Source organism: Megalopta genalis, chromosome 2 (assembly GCF_051020955.1).
Source record: "Megalopta genalis isolate 19385.01 chromosome 2, iyMegGena1_principal, whole genome shotgun sequence".
Taxonomy (NCBI): domain Eukaryota; kingdom Metazoa; phylum Arthropoda; class Insecta; order Hymenoptera; family Halictidae; genus Megalopta; species Megalopta genalis.
The window spans coordinates 19,157,255-19,178,000 of record NC_135014.1 but is presented as its reverse complement, the minus strand read 5'-3'; the positions used below and the strand labels follow the sequence as shown (position 1 = coordinate 19,178,000).

The window sequence follows — 20,746 nt, the reverse complement described above, 5'->3', positions numbered from 1 at the left end:
CTAATTAAACAGCGAGTCACACATTTTCCCACGACAGTGATATCTCGCCCATATAACGCGAGAGCCGACGATTAAAATTCCTGAACGTCCACTGACTCCATCCAGAGAAGACCTCGACATTTTCCGTCGGCGGAATCGATTCCCGATTTTCGTGGTTTAAATGTTAAACATCCCGCGAGCCTAACAACCCGTTCGAATCGACACCGGTATTTGCCACCTGAAGGTTAACTTCGGCAGTCCTTACGGAACCCCTATGCCGATTAAAAGCAAAAAAATACTATAAGACTGAAGACGAAGTCGCCAAGACGTGAAATTACTTTCTAATGTACGTTCGCCGTAGACCGACCGAAAAATCATGCCCAAGTTGAGGGAAACAGGTTAAACAATTGGAACGAGGGGAATTTTTTCGCTGGTGAGTCACGGTTCGGTTGATGGTGTTAGGCTGGAATGATCGGGAATAGTAATCGGTTTAGACGAAAGTAATGGGGGGGGGGGGGGTGAATCGTGTAAAGATGCGGTGATAAACAGGTACTCACGATATGTGAACAACAGAAAGGGTTGCTATTCTCCGTTTCCACTTCCGGCAGTTTGCTCCGTCGAACGAACACGACAATCCGGGACAGACAGAACCTCCCCTGCGAGAGAAAATTCTCGTGGAAAATGCGCAGAATCGGCTGGCCGGGGGATGGTGGACGAGCTGCGCAGCCGCAGCAGCCAGCTTCCGGAAATCCGTCACCGTTTGAATGGCGCCGAGAGAGACGCGAGGAACCGAGCCGGGTTCAAGGACATTTGAGAATTCGTCGACCTTGAACTTCCCTCGCGAGGCACACCGGGCTAAAATCGTCGAAACGCGGCCGTTAATCGTGGTCTCGATCGCGATCGAAATCGATGAAATTTCAAGGATGAAATTTCAAGGATGAAATTTCAAATACGCTCTGTACTGAATTCTGTTATAGAAAATAATTTGCAGGTGACTCGACGAGAAGTTTCTTTGGGCAGCCTCGAAGGCGAGAGAAATTCATGTCGGAATCGAAAGTAAAATGATTTAAAGTGGAGTCTCGAATAAACCGTTAACACGAAGATGATTTTTGGCAATTTTTCTACAAAGTGTTTTTGACATTTCAAGATACACAAATTTTTGTTTCGTTACATGTGTTATCAACGTATACGGAAATAAAACTTGTTCACCGTAATCCTCCCGTCGGAGTTGTGCTAATGGAATTACACTGTAATTTAATTACATTGTATGCCAATTACATTGTAATTCAATTAAGTAATTCAAACCATTGAGTTAATTCGGTTACTAATTATTTTGATCACGAGTATCATCGAAATACAATGTAATTGACTTGTAATTGAATTACAATTTTATAGACATAAAATGTGATTGAATTACAATTTTATAGACATAGAATATAATTGAATTACAATGTAATTAATATATAATGTAATTGAATTACAATATAACTGACATACAACGTAATTGAAATATGAATCCGAATATTTTCCATATTTCTTGCATTTGTAACAATGAGTGTCAGACGTATGAATGTAGTGGTATGAAGGAGAATGGAGTGCATGGTTGTGTAGGTATGCCAATTGAATGATAGGGACCACCAATCGATATCATCGAGCGGAATCGGATCGGTGCAAAAAGTTATTTCGCGAGAACGTGGCGTCGTTTTTCCTATGAATTACAAATTACAACGTAATTGAATTACAATATAATTGAATTTCAATATAACTGAATTACTTTGTGATTATTATTCCTCGAGTAATTCAATTGTAATTTCTAGAACGAAACTAAAACATGGTTTTTCCATAATAGAACTACACGTCGTATGAATCTAAACCTTGTTTTAACAAAATGCAAAAGAGTGATAACACGCGCCTCCAAAAACAAAGGCATGATTTTTATTAAAATAGAAATTTACGCAATTACGTTTTATCATTTTTTAAATATAATTTAGATTCATACGACGCGCGGTTCTATCATGGAAAAAACTCGATTGTTCGTAGTTAATTGCAACGTCAAACAATTTCGACAGAATTTTCAGCATGAAAGTTATCAATGCCTAAAAATTGCATTGATCAAATTTTTGTTACAAGCCCAGTGAAAAAAAATTAAAAAATATCACCCTTCTATTTTTATTGTCGTTTCACTCAATTGTAAACCAGCGTTTCGTTCACGTCAACAAAATTCAAGTTGTCTGGACCAATTTTGAAAAAGTTATTGCGTTTCAAAAAATGTCCACGATTTATTTTTTATTTTTCCACGATCGTACATTGTAATTTTGAGCACATACATGGTGACCCATTTAAATCGACCCAATCAAATATCTTCGAAACCATTGCTGATACTAAAAAAATGTTTCAAACGAAAGTTGAATAGTTTTAGAACGCATCTAATCTGATATGAATAAAAAATTTCTAGATGGACGCGTGGAGGACGTATGAAGGTCAACTTTACTTTTTTATATAATACTAAGGTATTTATTGCGAAAAATCATTGGTCTAGAAGATATTTTAAGTTTTGTATTGAGAATTCGCTAATATGTGTGTTGCATCTGATATATCACGTTCTAATGGATTTTTGTAAACAAACATTAGTCTGTACAGACCATGGCAAACTTTATTTTATATTTTATAATCAATTTACTAGTAATTATACTGTTGTATTATGTACATTTCCCTTAAAAAATATTAGAACACTTACAGAAAATAAAATAAACTTGAGAAACCGATAGGAAATTGTTATAATTTCTTCAATTTATTTCAAAGTTAATCGTATTAAACTGTAACAAGTACATTTACATGTGCAATTACATTATAATAAAAATAACGTCAATTTTCTAAAAGAAAAATAAATTTTCTCTTCGACCACATATCCACCGCGTTTTGTAATTTCTTCTTGGACTAATTTCGGCATCCGTTTTATTAACTTATCTATTATTTCAGATCCCATTCGGTTCCATGCATTTTGTAGTATGTTCCACAAATTTGGAAAACACATCGTATGAAATGAACTCAATATGCGCTTTCAACGAACAAAATGCAAGAAATGGGTGAACTAATTGCATAAGTGACAAACGCTTCTAACTTAATATGTAATTTCGACAATATGATGCCATAAAACTTAATGCTAAATATAAAACATTACCCAAATTGAATGAAAAATTATAATTTATACTAAATCAGCAGGTGTTCGAATACTTTTGGAGGGGCGTGTACACATAATGCATTTTATTTATTTTTATTTTATTTTAATTTTTATTATTCTTTATGATTGTTTCCAAAATTGTATTCAACGATCCCAGAAACATATAAAATAGTTTATTTAATAATGAATAATGCATGGATAACAATGATATGAATTATGTCTGCGTTTTGACGACTTTAGCTCAATATGCGGCAGTTCTGTTATGTCTGACACGAAACTTGTCTTGAACTTTTGCGATTCTTAGCTTATAGTGGTTACTTAGGCTCCTCTCGACCACAGGACTGAAAAGATAACAGTGTGAAGTTAATGGAACCTCGATTATGCGAATTGATTATGTAACAGGGTATTCCGTTGCAAAGAGAATGATCTATTCCGGTCGGGATAAGTATGTATAATAGAAGTTTATGGATACAATAACACTATGATTTTCTGACGAAAATTGATATATCGTTTAAATTATTACTACACTGCGTCTGATAACTATAAAAACATCCAAAAATTTTCAGTTTTTATACGTAGAAATTAATATAATAATGAATAACATGTGCCATGTGCGAAATCGTATTGAGAAACAATGTCTCTTTTTAAAAGGACAAATTATATTTACTTTGAAACAAAAAAATAGCAAAATACCGTTTCCGATAATGTTTAATTACTCTAAAACCAAGCCTGTAAATGTCGTGTTGCGTGGATAGATTGTCAGCTTTGCCTTGACAAAATCTAATTGGAAATATACAAAATCGATATTTGAACTCATTGAAAATGGACACACGTATTATTAAATTATTTCATTTTATTGTATTTCGCGTCGAATTTTTGTCAAATTAAATATTCTATTTTGTTTGTTCTGAAGTTACGAAACAAGATTAAATTAGTTTTCTCGTGAACACAATTTATCCCTTTTTAGAAACATATCTTTTTTGGTGTGATCTCAGATATGGTGTACTTCATTCAATATTATTTATTTATAATTAATTTATAATTTATAATTTATAATTTCAAGTACAATATACCGTGCCCCGATTTGTCAAGACATATATAAAAAAATTTTAATAACTCTCTAGTGGAATTCCCATTATTTCCAAAGCAACTCTATACATATCGCATACTGCGCATGCATGCAGTTCTAGCCAGCGTTTTTCTCATGAATAATGAGAAGAAGAAGAATCATGAATACTAAAAAGATGAGAAATGAAAGCAATATTCAATTCTTCTTAACACAATACTACATGGTTTTGTATATTACAGGAGAACGTTCGCTAAGACAAATTCAATTAATGGTTAACTAATATACTTCAAATATTAGATTATTCAGATAACAATTGATCTTATATTGTGTAACCAAAACTTAGGACGCGTATATGTACAAAAAAAGAAGAGATGGTTACACTATTAATTGTTATTGCTAATAAAATAATTAATAGATTAATTATTATTGCTATAACTAATAATTTACATTATTAATTATTATTGCTATAACTAATAATTTACATTATTAATTATTATTGCTATAACTAATAATTTACATTATTAAATGAAATTACATTTCCAGGTAGTTCAGATCATGAAGTACTTTTTTCCAGCACCTAAAAAATGATGTCGGTAATAGATAATCTGTGCTAGAGTGAGGATAATTACAGGAAACATCCTCTGTTCATTTGTACAAAGTCCCTTTATATTTCATTGTATCAGAATATTGGTATCAATACAATTATGTCTGCAATGTGACTAAAAATTACTCCACAAGGTACACAAAGTTAAACAATATTTAAGGAACGAAATTCACATCAGTTCCAAGCATTTTGTTATTGAAGTAGCTCCAGAGAAATAAGAGACATAAAATAGTTACACGTTTCGTTACAATATTTAAAAAGTATCAAATGTGGCACATAATAGAAAGTAATGGTTAATGATTATAAATTACAAAATCCAGAGAATATTCCTTTATTATTAAATGCAACAGAAAATATATATCTATTTGATTGATGAAAATAACATTCTTTCATTCATCCCATATGTATAATATAGTGGAAAACATTAGTATTAATTGTAATGGAAGACATTATTTACATACTATTAGGAACTGATATTCTCCTTTGAAGATTTTTGATTTTTTCTTTAATAATTTTAATCAGTTTTATGCAGTAGTTCTGTCTTCAATTGTTTCAATCTATCCGCTATTTGATATTGCTCCGTTTCATTTGTATCACTAGTATATAAAGATAACGACTTCTTTCTCTTCAACCATGTTGTTCAAGCGTAGACATTCAGCATGAGTAATTTTTTAATTAGGCAGTCTTTATTGCATTGTTGGCATGGCTGTTGAAGATGCAATGTCACTAGCATCTCCAGATCGCCACAATTGCGTTACTGTTTTCGTCTGTGTATGGAAGTTTATCCCCTGAAAGTATATGAAACATATAAAAATGTGCATTCAAATGTAAATAAACCTTTACACAAAAATGTGTTATGCACAATAAAAATTACAGTAACGCATGCTATGATTGCTATCAGCACAAAAATTAATATCGCGACAACTGCGAATTTTTATTAAGAAAATTCTTTAATTAAAATATTGGCTGACCCAATTGCATTCGAAATTTAATTCTCCGGTTAACTGCTGACGCGAATAATACAAATTTTTATGTTAAATGAAATATGAATAAGATGGTCAATACGAGATATCAAGAAAAAATACTTTTCGATAATCATTCTATGGATAATATTATCAATTATTACTATAACTGTATGATAATTATTAACCATGAAATTACAAGAAGATATTATGTTCGAAATAAGTTGAATCCACTGAAAAATGAACCAATCTTGCTCTTCATATTTACAAAATAAGCGTTCATTGTATAATTTATCCTATATATACCGTGTTAAATCTGAGTTACAATATAAAGTTGAAGATTAATACATTTTTTAAAAACTTCAAAATTAATATAGAAATAATTTACAACTCGGTACTTACGTGTTTACCATAAAAGTGATTGTCACCCAAGAAGGATCCTTTATTTCCCGTGAAACTAAACATAGGTAATGGCACTGGAATGGGAACATTAATACCAACTTGCCCGGCTTCGATTCTGTTAGTAAATGTTCTGGCTGTTGCACCGTTTGTCGTAAAAACAGCAGTTCCGTTTCCGTAAGGACTTCTATTGATAATGTTGATAGCCTCGTCCAAAGTGTTGGTGAAAATACAAGAAAGAACGGGGCCAAAAATTTCCTCGGTGTAGCATTGCATGGAAGGCTAGAAAAATATAATCAGAAAAATTTATATAATTTGTAATAAAGTAATTTGTACAAAATGATTTCTTCTACTATGGCCACTACCAATCATTTTTCAATGATAAATAAATTTTTGAAACAGAAGTTTCATTTCGAAAATCCAACAATTACAAATTCTGCCAACAAAGCAAAAGTTACAAAGAAATACAAGTTTCTATTGTAAGAATCAACAAAATATATTTAACATCACGCATTTCATCAACGGGGAACATCTTTAGAACATAAAACGATGTACTCCTAACAATAAATGTTTCATACTTCTTAAAACGCATAGTGACAATACTAAAAGTTTTAGAAAAGTATAGCATTCATAACTTGTTTATGGTTTCATTAGAAAAACTTCTAAAACATTGTCTTATGTTACGTGAACTGCTCCTCTTAAACAATACAAACCTGCACATTTGTCAGCACAGTGGGACCAACGAAGTTTCCTTGCTCAAAACCATTGACAACCAATCCTCTGCCATCAAGAGCTAAAGTGGCCTGCTCCTTCAGCCCTGATTCCACCAGCCTGTGTATTCTTTCCTTCGACTGAGGAGATATAACTGGTCCAAGATCTGTGCCAGGAATGTGTCCAGCATTCACCTTCAAGCTTTTCGCAGCCTCCACCAATTCTGGCACCCAGTCCTTCGATCTACCAACGAATATGGCGACCGACAGAGCCATGCATCTCTGACCAGCTGCTCCAAATGCTGCTCCCACAATTTGTGAAATTGTTTTGTTCTTATTCGCGTCCGGAAGAACAACGCAATGGTTCTTCGCTCCCATGTTACACTGCACGCGTTTGCCGTGTGCGCTACTCTGTTTGTAAATGTACTTCCCCTGCGGAAACAACAGTTGGTACAATATTAGGTTGTTGGTCTTTTTGTCTGAAGAAGAAATTATAAATCTGAGTTAATACTCATTTAAAATACCAATGCAGGTATAAACTTTATGTGATAGGTCCATTTAAAAAAATCCTACTAAGGTTTTTTGATATCAGGTGCAACATTAACTCATTCTCGATTCAAACACAATTTTCACGTCCGTAAATTCCCCTTGTGAGTATAAACGATACAGCGAACGCTATGTTACCGTTTTTACGCCGTCAATAGCATAGGTCAAAAATGACCCGGCTTGGCGATTAACAATTAAGCAACGTACCGCTTGATCAGAACCAACAAAAGAAACTGCCTTGATGTCCGGATGTTCGCAGATAAAATCGACAGCGGAGTGTTGGCCGTGTATGACATTCAGTAGACCCGGTGGAGCACCAGCCTTGGTGAACAGATCGGCGAGGATCATGGAGGCGCCTGGTACACGTTCGGACGGTTTCAAAATGGTGGCATTTCCACATGCAACCGACACCGGAAACGACCAAAGCGGTATCATCGCAGGAAAATTAAACGGGCAAATAGAGGCAGTTACGCCGAGAGGAACTCTGTAAGAAACTATGTCCATATCCGTGGCGATATTTGGCATACTCTCGCCCATTTGAAGAGTGGGAATCGCGGTGCAAGCGTCGACCACCTCTGCAATGGAAACAAGCAATTGATTTCATTTTTTTTTTATGTCAAGGTAATCCGAAGATCATGGTCGTCGAATTCAACTTAACACGAGCTACAATAACATGAAATAAAAAATATACTATGCAATTTTGAAAAATGAAGGTGACCTTGATTTTTTATATAGACATCTATAGCTGACCAAGAACCTATTAACTTTTGTTCGGAACATTTGCTTGCAAGACTGTTGGAAGTACTCAAAAGTTATTATTTCTATATGTTGTATATTTATTTTGATAGAAATCAGTCAAATTGTCGGATTGAAGTGTTTTATAAACATCTTAGATAATTTTATAACATCTTAGATGGATAACGTACAAAAAGACTACTGAAGTAAGTATGCATATCTAAAAAGAAATTTATTTTTCAACTGGCTGAGAAAATCTAGGCAGTGATCTTCGCGACGAACATAATACTAGTCCCAATTCATTGCCAGTTATACAACGAAAGTTTTGCCAAATCGGTTTATGTAAGAAAAATAAGTCTAACAATATTTGTATTAATTGTAACAATTATATATGCGAAAAACACACTTTAAGGCTTGGGGCTTCAATCTACTTTTAATTTGCAGAAGTGCTGTAAATTTAAACGTCTCCAAAAGCACTGAAAGATTCGTATCCATAGAAATTGATGTTAACTTTTTAATTAGTCGTTTTTTCATTCCTATCCATGTCAGCAAAGTATAAATTTTGTACTTCATATACAGCAAGTCTTGTGAAGTCGGACGATTTTACATGTACCAACTTAATAAATGATTGCCGTTGATGTCTGCGAAGTATTGGAAATTGTAATGCCAACACTTAACAAGTGTGGATGGCTATCTGATTCGTATAAAGTAAATATGCTACAAGACACATACGCAAAGAGTCTCATATTCTATATTTTTCACGTTCCCATGCAATTTTATTCATGAACGTGACACTAAAACTTTTTTTCATGGTTAAAACTAATTCCAGTAATTGAATCTGGCCATTAAACTGCAAATCTTTATGCAAAAAATGTCTCTCCATCAAGATGTCTGTCTCTATCAATTTCAAGAAATGAGTGTTGACTAAAAATGTATCATTTAATAATTTCTCTTAATAGCTTTAATTATTTAAGAACAACATGTCTGCGCCCTTTCATTCTTCTTATGTTCTTCCTATTTCATACTTGATGTTATCATTTTTCATAAATGCATAAAGTCTGCAGTCTATCGATCATATTTTCGTAAAGATACTTACGAAGTCCTCGAAGAACATCTCCTTCTGCGTCTGCCATCGTCTTTCCGTTTTCCTTGACTAAATTCTCTGCAATCTCTTTCTAGAAAACAGACGTGCATCAAAATATAATAAATAAGAGCTTTAAATTAACTGACACCTAAATATTGAATATTAATTCTATTATTCTGTATATATTATTCTATACATTATCGATTAAAGCTTTATAATATTATAGCACATATATCATAATAAGAATCTTACAAACTCTCTGTACTATTTTTCTATACAGAAACATACTGTTCTGTTACACAATAAAAAATAGTACTACAAAAGACTACCAAATTGAATTAAATTTTTCCATTCGTAGAGATATTGCAAAATTGTAACAATTATTGGAATAAAATCAGCTTATCACCAATTATGTACCCGGTTCGATTGTCTTCCGAAGGTAGAAAATGATAGTAATTGATAAAGAAAGAGAGACTTAGATTCAAGGCGTTCGGCAAGCATTAAAGTACTCTTGCGGCTCAGCCTTTTAAATTAAAAAATCAAAATTCCTCATTTTTGGTTTATTTGTCAGCGATATTTTTACGATCGTTTTCTGATTGATATAGCACCAAAACACGGTATAAACACAAGTATAATTACTTGTATAATAAATTGAAGACTGAAACTTCGATTGTTTGTTACAGAAGTAATTGTAATCGTACTTGTATCATGTCCTATGTTATTTTAATAATAAAAAACGAGTCGAATGTAATGGTAAAAGTTTTATAAAATTGCTGACACTTCGTTGCCTTGTTCGGCGAGCGTATTCTTCAGTGGTGACAATCGAATTTTTCAGTTACTGTAGAGATCTTCTCGACAGTTACGGGGAGAATACTGTATAATTGTATAATTCTAATAATCCTACCGAGTGTTCGCGAATGAGTGCTTGATATCTGAGCATCAAAGTTTGTCTTGTAAGTATGCTTGAATTCTTCCACTTTCCGTAGGCATTCTTCGCACTCTGAACGGCCAGCTCCATTTCCTGTTTCGTGCATTTTGGTGTGCGACATAACAATTCGTTCGTTGCCGGATCGTGGACATCGGTAAATTCCGTTGCCTTTGATTCTAAAACACGCGAAGATTTTAGTTTCACGGTATTTTCAATTTTGTACGTCTTTTCGAAAATTATAACTTTTAACACATTAATTGCCACGTCGCAAAAATATAACTGGTAGTATATTAGGGTAGTGATAAACCCCAAATATAGAAACTTCAAAAGGATATGTTAATCTAACTCTAGGTAAAGAATTTGTTTCTTTAATCAACTTCCATGCTTCAAATCTTGATTAAACTTAGTGATAACTAGATCGCAGATTTTATGCATTTATGATAAAAATAAGTAGACGAAGTACTATAAAATAACAATAAATATTAGAATAATTTCAGGATATCATTACACACTGTTATAAAATTTAAATTATTAAGACAAAAAATAACTTCCAATTCAACTTTTATTGCTTTTAATTAATACAGATGATTTTTATTTTGCACAAACATCCAAAATTTGTTTCTATAACTGATTAAAGAAAGTATTTTGAGCAACGTATGATATGATAGTCAATGTGTTAAAGTATTCAGAGAATTATACGTAATTGTACATTCTACCCTATCAAATAGTTGTTAATTTTCAAATTTAGGCTCTAAATTTTGTGTTTCTAGTTCATTTTAAGAATTAATACGAAGTCTTTTAACAATCACATTTTACTAATATATGTGTTTAAGTACAAAATTATAACAATATAAAATAGTTTGAATGTAGGTACTATACCTTTACTTTACAGAATTAGTATAGTATAGTATAATATAGTTGCTCACATTTTTTTACTTATAATTGACATTTTATGCATACAGTTTTATTTAAAATGTGTCTTGTGAAAGTTTGATAAACAAGTTAAGTAACTCAGAAATGCTTGAAAGCATTCCTAAATTAATAATTCTAAATTGCAGAAGTTGACCAAATGTATACGATGATTACATCAATGGCACAAAAATATTGCAAAATACTCTAAAAGACAGAATAATTAAAAATAAAATTACAAATACTGATGAATGAACTGTACTTTTTTTGCACAATTGCGGACCAAAGAAAGTAAGTGATTCTCGTTAAAATGATTCGATGCATTAAATTCGTTTGGAGACCCTTTTCAATTCAGTTTCAATGCCTACTTCAACAGCACTTGAACATGCAGTACTAACTTCGATTAACAAAGTCTTTAGAAATGGTCTTTAAATACCTACTGACAATAGACAACTTTTTCTGAAAATAGCTTATGGACCACTTCACACAATGAATATTAATTTCATAAAAATCGTATACTTTCTTCACCGTAATAAATGTACGCAATGTTTAATCAATTTTATTAAAATCTCATTCATAAGTTATATAAGAACTTATTAATTACTCAACTTCGCTGAAAATTGTTTGTATTGAAGAGAATGTATTGTTTTTTCATAAAATCGATAAAATGTCATCTATTATTTCAGTAATTAATTATTCACTAAATTGTACAATTACTAATTATAGCATTATATATAATTCTTATTTGTAATAAAATGACGTCAGAAAACTCCAACATTTACGTGTACCTATGAATGTAAATGCTTTTATTATATCTGATTGTTATAAAATCAACTTTTTAACGTAATTTACTTTTATTCTTATGAACTAATTAATATTTTTGTTTCTTTGTTTACTTTTGGAAATTGGATGTTGCACATCATTTTATTTGTACATAAATAAACTCGAACATTAATTTTGAATGCAATGACATTATCCAAATTTTAATATAATAATATATTTACCTACGAATTGGCCATCTATGTACATCTTAACCGTGGATACGCTACTGCTGTAACTCCTTACAACAATGCGCGCCTAAAATATCATCGAATTACGATTAAACAAATTCAAACGCGATATAATCAGCATAATTCTTACAATAATTTTCGAAAATCAATTTATCTACATCCTAAATACTATATAAATCACTATACAAGGTAACAATGGCAACCAATTAAAATAAACATTTCAAATTTGATATATGTCCTAAATACTGTAATAATGTAACAGTGGTAAACAATTGAAGTAAACATTTCTAAGAAGATTTTACTTTACAATCTGTTTTCGAATGGAATGTATAATATCAATTTGAAATACTATTTACAAATGCAACTATATATTTAAAATGCTAGCACATGTAATTTAAAAGTAAAAGCATTCGTATTTAAATATTGCACTAACAATAGTCAAACATCGATTGACTTGATTCCGGTTTGGTGTCGACATACTTTCCGCTGTGTGATTGTACGACAACAGAAAGTTAAAGTTCACGTTTCGCCGAGTTGAAATTAGACCGAGAATCGGTTGGTTGTTCTCGGTTCTTGATCAGCAAGATCAAGATGAAACATCAACCACTGAAGCTAATTGTTCGTTCGACGCGCGACAAACGACGCTTTGACGCGATACTCTGATTGCTGAATCGATTTAGTGTGAAGATGTGTTACATAAAGTACGTAGGCTCTATTGCACGATTATTAGTAATGATGTTCCCCTTAGCGAGTGTTATGGCAACGTCAATTTCACATTCGATTGAATTGGAACGAAAATAAGTCGTCCCTAATCTCCCGCAAAAAAGGAATCACACTTTATTCAACAGATATTAACAGAGACATAATGTGTAACCAAGAAGGTTCTGTCTTTTTGAAATATAAATAAAAGCGTTGAAATTATGCTTAATAGTTCAATAAAAATGTTAATTTTGTAAATTGTGCAAAATGATATATATGTGTTACGAAATTATATATGTATATACAGACCATCGTAACGTAATTTTAACCTTGACCATTCAAGGTCAGGAATCAAAAATTTGTTTTATTCATCGTATTCCATTTCTCCCAAAGGTGAACTTTGTAGAATTTACATGTGTGTAAACTACTCTGTAAATAAATAGCTTAATTTATGTTAATAAAAAAAAATTATACTCTGTACGTAGATCTCCTTTCTTTTAACTATTTCAGAAAAATTTGTTTATTCATTTGAATTGGGGTCTATTTCTATTAATTTTAGCTTTAATATTTATACCATTTGCTAATTTTCATAAAAGTTTTAGACATTTTTATTTAACTTACTTTTTTCCACTAACAATACAACTCGAAGATAACATTTTTATCGAAATCATCATTCTTATCTTCAAAATATTAAAACACCTTCTCCTTTATAGTCATATCATATATAAAGACTGTTTTTAATGATAATTAAGTGAGGATGAATTGGAAAATTAGGAAAGAGTAATGATAAAAAATGACAAGTTCCTATTATTGTGGTTAATTGTGTGAACAACTATTAATGTTTGCATTCGTTATGTATTTATTTGTCTATTTAACGAACTGATATCATCAATTTTACAATTTAATTTTATACTTTATTTTGCTTTTCTGTAATTCTCGCGATTTCTGGGTAGAAAATCAACGTGTTAAAAATGCAACAGGCTGTAATTCAACGAATACGAAGCTTCCGTCAATTGTTACTTAATGTCATGCAAATTATTACGAATCAAATCTGAATTTGTTTACACTAGATAACAGAGGTTAGGGTCACCGGAAATTACATTGAAAATAAAATATGGTGGTGCATATTAAATTACTTAAATTATATTTTGTAAATATTGTATAAAACGTTTAAATTATTTCTAAGTACAGAGTGTCGATTTCAGCAGAAGTGGATATAATACGTAGCAGACGATTATTCTTAAAAATGAAACAGAATTAGAAAGAAAGAGCAAATATCCAAATAAAAATTAAATTATTTATTTCGAACATTTTATCACGTAAACCTAAAGTTCTTAGACTATTGTCCTATAATTTCATCTTATTCAGGCATAGTCAAATAAATTCTTTAATCTCCTGCAGGATGCAACAGACAAAAATCAAGATTTTCAGATATAAAAAGGAGAAGAAAACGTAAGTAAGCAAAAAATGTTCTCATTTTGACTTTACAATATGTTATATATTTTTCTAACACAAATATAGAGCAGTTCAAAATTATTTAGAGAATAAAAAAAGTTAAATAAAACTATTTCGTTAGAAAATTCTCCGATAATATAATACAAGTAGAGAATAATGAAATATAAAAATCATAATTTTATTGTAAATAATTAATCCTCAATAATTATTTAGAAATTTTTACATTTAAGCAGTCGAAGATAAGAACTGAAATTACTTTGCTCTGATTGGCTGACGATTCACCGCTGCTCCAAATTGTTACATACATATATTGTATAGCTTGAATGTAGATTGAATCAGTAGTTCTCTGCTGGTTATAACATTTAAAAATTCTATTTCAGAATTGTTTAAAAATGTTTCATATGTACTGTTTCTTTACTTTGACTGATGACATATATAAATAAATTTCTTCTTTAATCTACATATAATAGCATAAAATGATCAAATTATTTATAATTATTATTTAGTTATTGAATACTATTAATAATCATTGTTATTTTGATAGAAATAAATAACAATATAGTCCAAAAAAGGTTTTTGTTTAATGTTAACCTTTTGCACTCGAAGCTATTTTAACTGTAAATATAAAATAATTTTTTCAACATATAGTATCTTTATTTTATATGACAAAATGCATTTTATGCATATGATAACAATTTTTTAAATTCAAATTTTATTAATATAAAAATTATCTTAACACGTGTTGTAACAAATTTTAGTGGTTCCTCTGAGTCACCACTCGAATGCAAAGGGTTAATATATTTTTAAATAATCATAATACGAAACTTTATAAATGCATTTTGAAATTATCCATAATGCAAAACTTTATATAACAATTTAACAATTTAGTATTATACATATGTTCCCATATGTTCTTAACGAACGTACAGTACGAGTCTCCGGTCCGTATCTGTATCTACAGACTTGAACCATAGATAAGAAGAATGAAACGAGCACAATATCTGCACAGTGTTATCGATTTCTTGCGACCAATCGAAAACTCCAACTCGCATACACCTGCTCTTTCCCCAAAAAGTGAAGCATTCAAATACAATCAATGCACATTCGATGCACCGGTTACCAATGAATTGTTAGTGCAAAATAACCAAACCTGAACGGAAATACTCGTCGTAAAGCGCTAACGTACCTCGCATTTGGCAATTCTCGCGAGTAGCGCCATGATTTCAGAACACGTTCGTGACTGTCAGTGGTAACACTAAGCACTGATCTATTATCCATTCACTGAAAAAAAGTCACTGCCTAAAGTCAAACATGAGAGCGAACGTTTTTATCACGGCTAATAGTGGTCTGTTTACAACGTTTCAACGAGTCAATGTTTTTGGAATCGTTGTGATGCAAATCCTCCTTCGAAGACCATCCAAGCATATCTGCATTATTATTGATCCAAAGATTTATTTCACCAAAAAGTTCTCGATTTGATATGAAACGAATAACAGTATATTCTCTCAATGTTTTAAACATTATAATGAAAAATAGTTTCGTTATTACATATATGGCATTAAATAAGTATTGAATTTGATGATACAGTAGAAACTCTCTCATATCTGAAGATTTATTATATTTATTATATTCTCTACTAGGCGATAATGTATCTAAATAATACAATGATTAGTTAGTAGAATTTTAGATACTAGAATACGCATTATAAAAATAAATGTTCGGATAAGGAAGTCTCTACTGTAGTTGAATCGTGGAAGATGTCGTCACAAAATTAAAATATATGGCGGTTTATTTGAAATTGTTTTTAATGAACATGGTATACAACCATGTAAGTCTAATAAAATGAAGTAAGTCCAAATATTTTTCTGGTATATAAAGATACTGTATTAAAGATTTTTTTAGAGAACATCAAGCATCAGTTTAGCTTTATTTTCATATTTCTTGTATTTCTCATGTTTCTTCGAATTCTTCAGAAATATTGTATTATAACTCTTATATTATAACACATTCTATACATTATAAGAAAGCAAAAAGAAATTGTTGATTTTTTGAGAAACTAATTCCGTAAAGAAGGAAAAAGTATTTTCGATTTCTCTATACTCTACATAGAAAAGTACAATAATTAGAAACGTATATAAAAATGATTCGTCTATAAAAAAAAAATTTAGTCAGAACTGTGGAATAATCTTCGTTAAAATCAGATTTCGTTGCAGTGCACGATTTCTAAAACGATGTTGCGATGGAAGTAGGAAACTGTTGCGATTGCATACATAGTCCATGTTACACGATACGAACATCGTGGAACTGAAACGACAACTGTCGTATTTTTTGGTACTATGAATCCTAAAATTTACTTACTTATATCGTAATTATAAAATTCCAAAATCATAAAGGTATATCTAGACGACTCGACATGAATATTTTAACACCGATTTTTTAATATAATTTATTGGAATATCGATAATATGGATCTCTTTAACTTAAAAAGTTCTATAAGACGAAAACTTTGTTCATTTCCTTCCGCTCCGTTGTAAAAAGCTCTATAAATCGAAATAAAACTTCCGATAAAATAAAACTCGAATTATTTTTCACAAGTTCAAATGCTTCCTTTTATCTCTGTAATTTGAATTTAGGATAGCCAGATCCTCTAAAAGTCAAACTTTTATCTTCGCTACCTCTATAACTCAAAGTTAGATCGGTACTGATGCGCTAGCCATATCCCTTTCAGCTACGCGAATACATATGTATACTATTAATAATATTACTATTACTATTGTTATTATTACTATTGTTATTATTATTATTAAATGTAACAGGGTGTAAATAAACTGGATTGCCGGGTATCACATCTACCCGAGAATGATCATTCGTTTCCCACTGGAAATGACGGCAAACAGTAAAAATCGTATAAAATTTACGAAATTATTCATTGCTTTCGAAACTCCTCTTACAGTAGAATATTGATTGCTGACCATCCCAGGTAGCAAGTACTGAGATAGCTGAATTAACCAAATTTTGTAGATTCATAATGTAGAAATCATTAGCTAAAATGAATCTTGCGGATTTTCGAAAATTTTAATAATTGTGGAAATGATCGTCGTTTCAAAACTGTCGACTCTGTGATCGATAATCCTACGAGACGAAAAGTACGAGTCGAATATTGCACCGAGTGTTTCACATGGATTGCCAGGCATACGAATACGTGAAAAGAGTCAGATCTCAAGCATGGTAAAGTGAGACAAGTTACAACGATTGTCGGTGCAAACTGTGAGGGCAGCACTGTTTAGTTGTGAAGAGGAAAAGCAGAGGAGAAGCAGTTTCTATACCTGCTTCATAATTCTAAGCCAGTTGCCCCTGCTTTGACTTACTATGGTGAGGTACTATTGTAAATACATACACCTATACACTGTAATATATCATTATTAATCTTATTCGAGAATTATCGAAAATGTTGTAAGAAGATAACAGTGATTCAAGCTACTTCTTATAATGTGTTTTTGTAGTGTTAAAGAAACATCTGTGTAAGAGTAATATATTTGATTAATGGGAGCAGCGCATGCGACGAAGGTTATAGGAAAAATGGAAAGGTATGAGGAATTTGTTTCTTTAACTGTCAACTTAATAATTAATCAATTTTCAGTTATCTAATTATTCTGAACATTGTTTTAGATCTCATCGTTCAGGTGCAGATGGCAAAGTGGAGGCTCAGTCGAATGCGAGTAGCAGTTCAAGACCGTTATCTATTCAGGGTCCTCAAAGTACAAATAATGCTGAATCACATAATCCAGCATTAGTACCGAACCAACCTAGGCAGCCAAGAAATCTGCAAGGATTGCTAAGATATGCTATGGAAGCAACTAATACTGAAGATTCCACTAATAGTACCCAGTTGAATCCTATGGATGCTGAAGTAGATATAATATTTACAAATCCGTTAATAGAGTTTACGTAACTAGTGAATTACTTAAACATTATGTTTATATATTTACAGAGACAACAGTTTTTAACAGAGGCACTCTCTTCTTTGTCATGTAATGTTATTGAAGAATTACAGAAAAGTATTAAAATATTGTCGAACGTAGTCGAACTTTGTCCAGACGATGATACCTCACAGCAGGAAGTTGCTCTAGAAAGAATAGCAGATTATGTAGATAATGTAGATATTGCAAATGATTTCTATAAAATAGGAGGTTTTTCCATTTTTGGTCCATGCTTAAATTCTCCGCATAATAACATCAGATGGAGAGCAGCAGATGTTATAGCTGAATTAACTCAAAATAATCCTTTTTGTCAAAATAAATTTCTCGAAACTGGCCTATTCCCTGTACTATTGAAAATTATAGATACAGATCCTGTGGAAATTGTCAGAATCAAAGCTTTGTACGCTGTATCTTGTAAGTACTGATGTCACTTACTTTATTAGAAATTGCATTTCCCCATTAACTCGGGTTAAATTTAAATTTTAGGTATAGTTCGTGAACATTCTGCATCTTTGAAATATATGGACAAGTATGATGGATATTCTGTACTTTTAAGAGCTATGCAAAGTCCAGTGAAAAAACTGCAGATTAAATCTGCTTTCCTCTTATGTTCTCTCTGTTATAAAGAAAATACGAATAATTTGAAACTCTCCTTAATTAACATGGGTTTCATTGAACAAGCAACTGGATTATTAGTTAGGAATGAATTAATTCCTGATATTAGGTACTATTTTATTCCTATTTTGTTTTGCTGATGTAATTTGTTGGTCTCAATGTATCATTAATTATTTCAGGGATCAGTTATTGAACATTCTTGATGGTTTGACCAATAATAATTTCCTCCCAGCCTTAAATGAATGCAAGCGCCCAGAACTTTGTTTACAAACAACATTGGGACGCTGCATAAAAGAGTTACAGCAAGAGGAAAGTTTGGATCAATTAGATGTATGTTATCGAATCTTAAAAAAAGTTTTCCCTGAAGACGACGCAGGTCAAGAAAGATAGTTTTCAATAAAATTGACAAACTTTTCTCCGCGCATTAAGCTTGTACATTATCAGACACTGCTGCTAATAAACAAAGCCAAATATATTTTACATACATTATTGTATTATACATCTTAATGTGTGTACTAACAAATAAAATCTTAGTTTAATGCTTATAGCTTCCTGTACCATTAATTTATTGAGAAACTATTAACTTATAAAAAGCAATTAAAACTGTTATAATTACAGCAATTGTTTTTTTTATATGGTTACTAGACAATGACTAAACAATTATTTTCAAAAATTGCAATTTGTTGGCATCTAACATTCCCCCCAAAATTTAGACCGTTTTGCTTAATTGTAATAAAGTTACTACGTTTTAAAAGGTGTACGAATACTCTCTACACTCACTATATGTATGTACATTTGTTATACACTATCAAACGAATTCTTAGTTAAGAGGATGTTTAATGTAAAATGTTAAAAGTTGTTTCTCTGATATCATTGAAGTTATCAACTTGACATTATGATTTGTTAAATGGGGATTCTGGATGCAACGCAAAAATTCTCTTAATTAGAATAGTGCATTAATTTTGCGTTAATTTCGTATGTAAAGTTACAATGAACATAACGATGATATATGCCTTTCAAATATTAATTGTTATATTACTTTGTGTAAAAAGTAACAAATCAAGGAGTTAAATATTTTTAAAAAGAATATTATTTAAAAATTTCTTTTGAAATAATACGCGTACAATATTATTGGTTAACAATAGTTGAAAAATAAGAAGAATATAGGAATATAAGACTAATTAAAAGAAAGTTAACCAAATAAATTTGTTACTGAGTGGGCGTTTTCAGATACAGTAACACCTCGCTTATCCAAACATGTCACGGCATAAGACAGTTCAAATAACCGATGAATTCTGATAATAGAAATGAACTAGCTATTCGCGCCAGCTGCTCATATTAATAGATTGCTGACTGTACGCTTGTAAGACAAAATGAATTTGTGAATTATAAAACAATAAAAACATAATAATAATTTTAAGATATATACATTTTCTAGTATTACACTAATACTATTATCATAGGATATGCGTATTTTCTAGTATTATGTTAATACTACTATGTTAAAATGTATATTTTTTAGTATTATACTAATACTATTATCGTAAAATATATATTTTTTCTAGTATACCAATATTATTTTCTACTATTACACTAATACTATTACATTATTTTCAATCTAATAAAGCTATTAACCTTCTAATGTCAATCACTACGTCAATGTTTACTCTTTAAATACCATGACGTCTTGCTGAGATTATAGTTTATTTTTAAATACATATTACTCTAGATAGCTTCTACGTTAAGTAGGAAAATCGATTTTTATTTTACTACAGCATGTTGTAATTAATATTGACAGTTTTATTTTGTATGAAATTCTGCACTCTACTTCTATTAGTTTTGATAACATGAAACAGTGAAGTTGATTAAACAATTTCGACT

General features: G+C 31.2%; 3 protein-coding genes across 7 annotated transcripts in view; 1 reads left to right on the top strand and 2 right to left on the bottom strand.

The window, feature by feature from the left end:
- The window catches only part of LOC117220528 (uncharacterized), a 31,723-nt gene extending 31,056 nt beyond the window's left edge, over positions 1-667 (bottom strand). Inside the window, exon 1 of the mRNA XM_033470552.2 lies at positions 537-667. The gene's annotated coding sequence lies outside the window, so the exon portion shown is untranslated. The remainder of the gene's footprint in view (positions 1-536) is intronic.
- Positions 668-2,749: 2,082 nt separating this feature from the next.
- Positions 2,750-15,603, bottom strand: LOC117220559 (putative methylmalonate-semialdehyde/malonate-semialdehyde dehydrogenase [acylating], mitochondrial). Of its 2 annotated transcripts, XR_013032676.1 has the most exons (9): positions 15,457-15,603; positions 12,111-12,183; positions 10,174-10,373; positions 9,282-9,360; positions 7,658-8,025; positions 6,908-7,336; positions 6,198-6,476; positions 5,295-5,621; positions 2,750-3,501 (listed from the first exon to the last, which is right to left on the bottom strand). XR_013032676.1 is itself a non-coding variant. In XM_033470638.2 (8 exons), the coding sequence occupies exons 1-8, from the start codon at positions 15,487-15,489 to the stop codon at positions 5,520-5,522; spliced, it is 1,563 nt and encodes a 520-aa protein (XP_033326529.2). In that variant the 5' UTR covers positions 15,490-15,603; the 3' UTR covers positions 4,874-5,519. The 2 variants fall into 2 exon arrangements, 1 of the variants encoding a protein (XP_033326529.2); XM_033470638.2 differs by lacking the exon at positions 2,750-3,501 and having other exon boundaries at positions 4,874-5,621.
- Positions 15,604-17,403: 1,800 nt separating this feature from the next.
- LOC117220560 (hsp70-binding protein 1) lies at positions 17,404-19,412 on the top strand. 4 transcript variants are annotated; one of them, XM_033470641.2, is made up of 6 exons: positions 17,404-17,642; positions 17,774-17,857; positions 17,940-18,180; positions 18,262-18,664; positions 18,737-18,974; positions 19,045-19,412. In XM_033470641.2, exons 2-6 carry the CDS (start codon positions 17,814-17,816, stop codon positions 19,253-19,255), a joined length of 1,137 nt encoding a protein of 378 aa, XP_033326532.1. In that variant the 5' UTR covers positions 17,404-17,642; positions 17,774-17,813; the 3' UTR covers positions 19,256-19,412. The 4 variants fall into 4 exon arrangements, with proteins under 4 accessions (XP_033326532.1, XP_033326531.1, XP_076374803.1 ...); XM_076518688.1 differs by having other exon boundaries at positions 17,624-17,678; XM_033470642.2 differs by having other exon boundaries at positions 17,629-17,647.
- The last annotated feature ends 1,334 nt before the right edge of the window (positions 19,413-20,746 follow it).

What these genes read in the sequence shown, in the direction of transcription:
- LOC117220559 (XM_033470638.2), bottom strand. Translation starts at nt 15,489, where the DNA reads ATGGCGCTACTCGCGAGAATTGCCAAATGCGAG. An exon ending in CGAGAATTGCCAAATGCGAG is followed by an intron (nt 12,184 to 15,456) that starts GTACGTTAGCGC and finishes ATGATATTTTAG; the next exon opens with GCGCGCATTGTTGTAAGGAG. An exon ending in AGATGTTCTTCGAGGACTTC is followed by an intron (nt 8,026 to 9,281) that starts GTAAGTATCTTT and finishes TTTCCATTGCAG; the next exon opens with AGGTGGTCGACGCTTGCACC.
- LOC117220560 (XM_033470641.2), top strand. Translation starts at nt 17,814, where the DNA reads ATGGGAGCAGCGCATGCGACGAAGGTTATAGGAAAAATGGAAAG. An exon ending in GTTATAGGAAAAATGGAAAG is followed by an intron (nt 17,858 to 17,939) that starts GTATGAGGAATT and finishes ACATTGTTTTAG; the next exon opens with ATCTCATCGTTCAGGTGCAG. An exon ending in TGAATCCTATGGATGCTGAA is followed by an intron (nt 18,181 to 18,261) that starts GTAGATATAATA and finishes ATATATTTACAG; the next exon opens with AGACAACAGTTTTTAACAGA.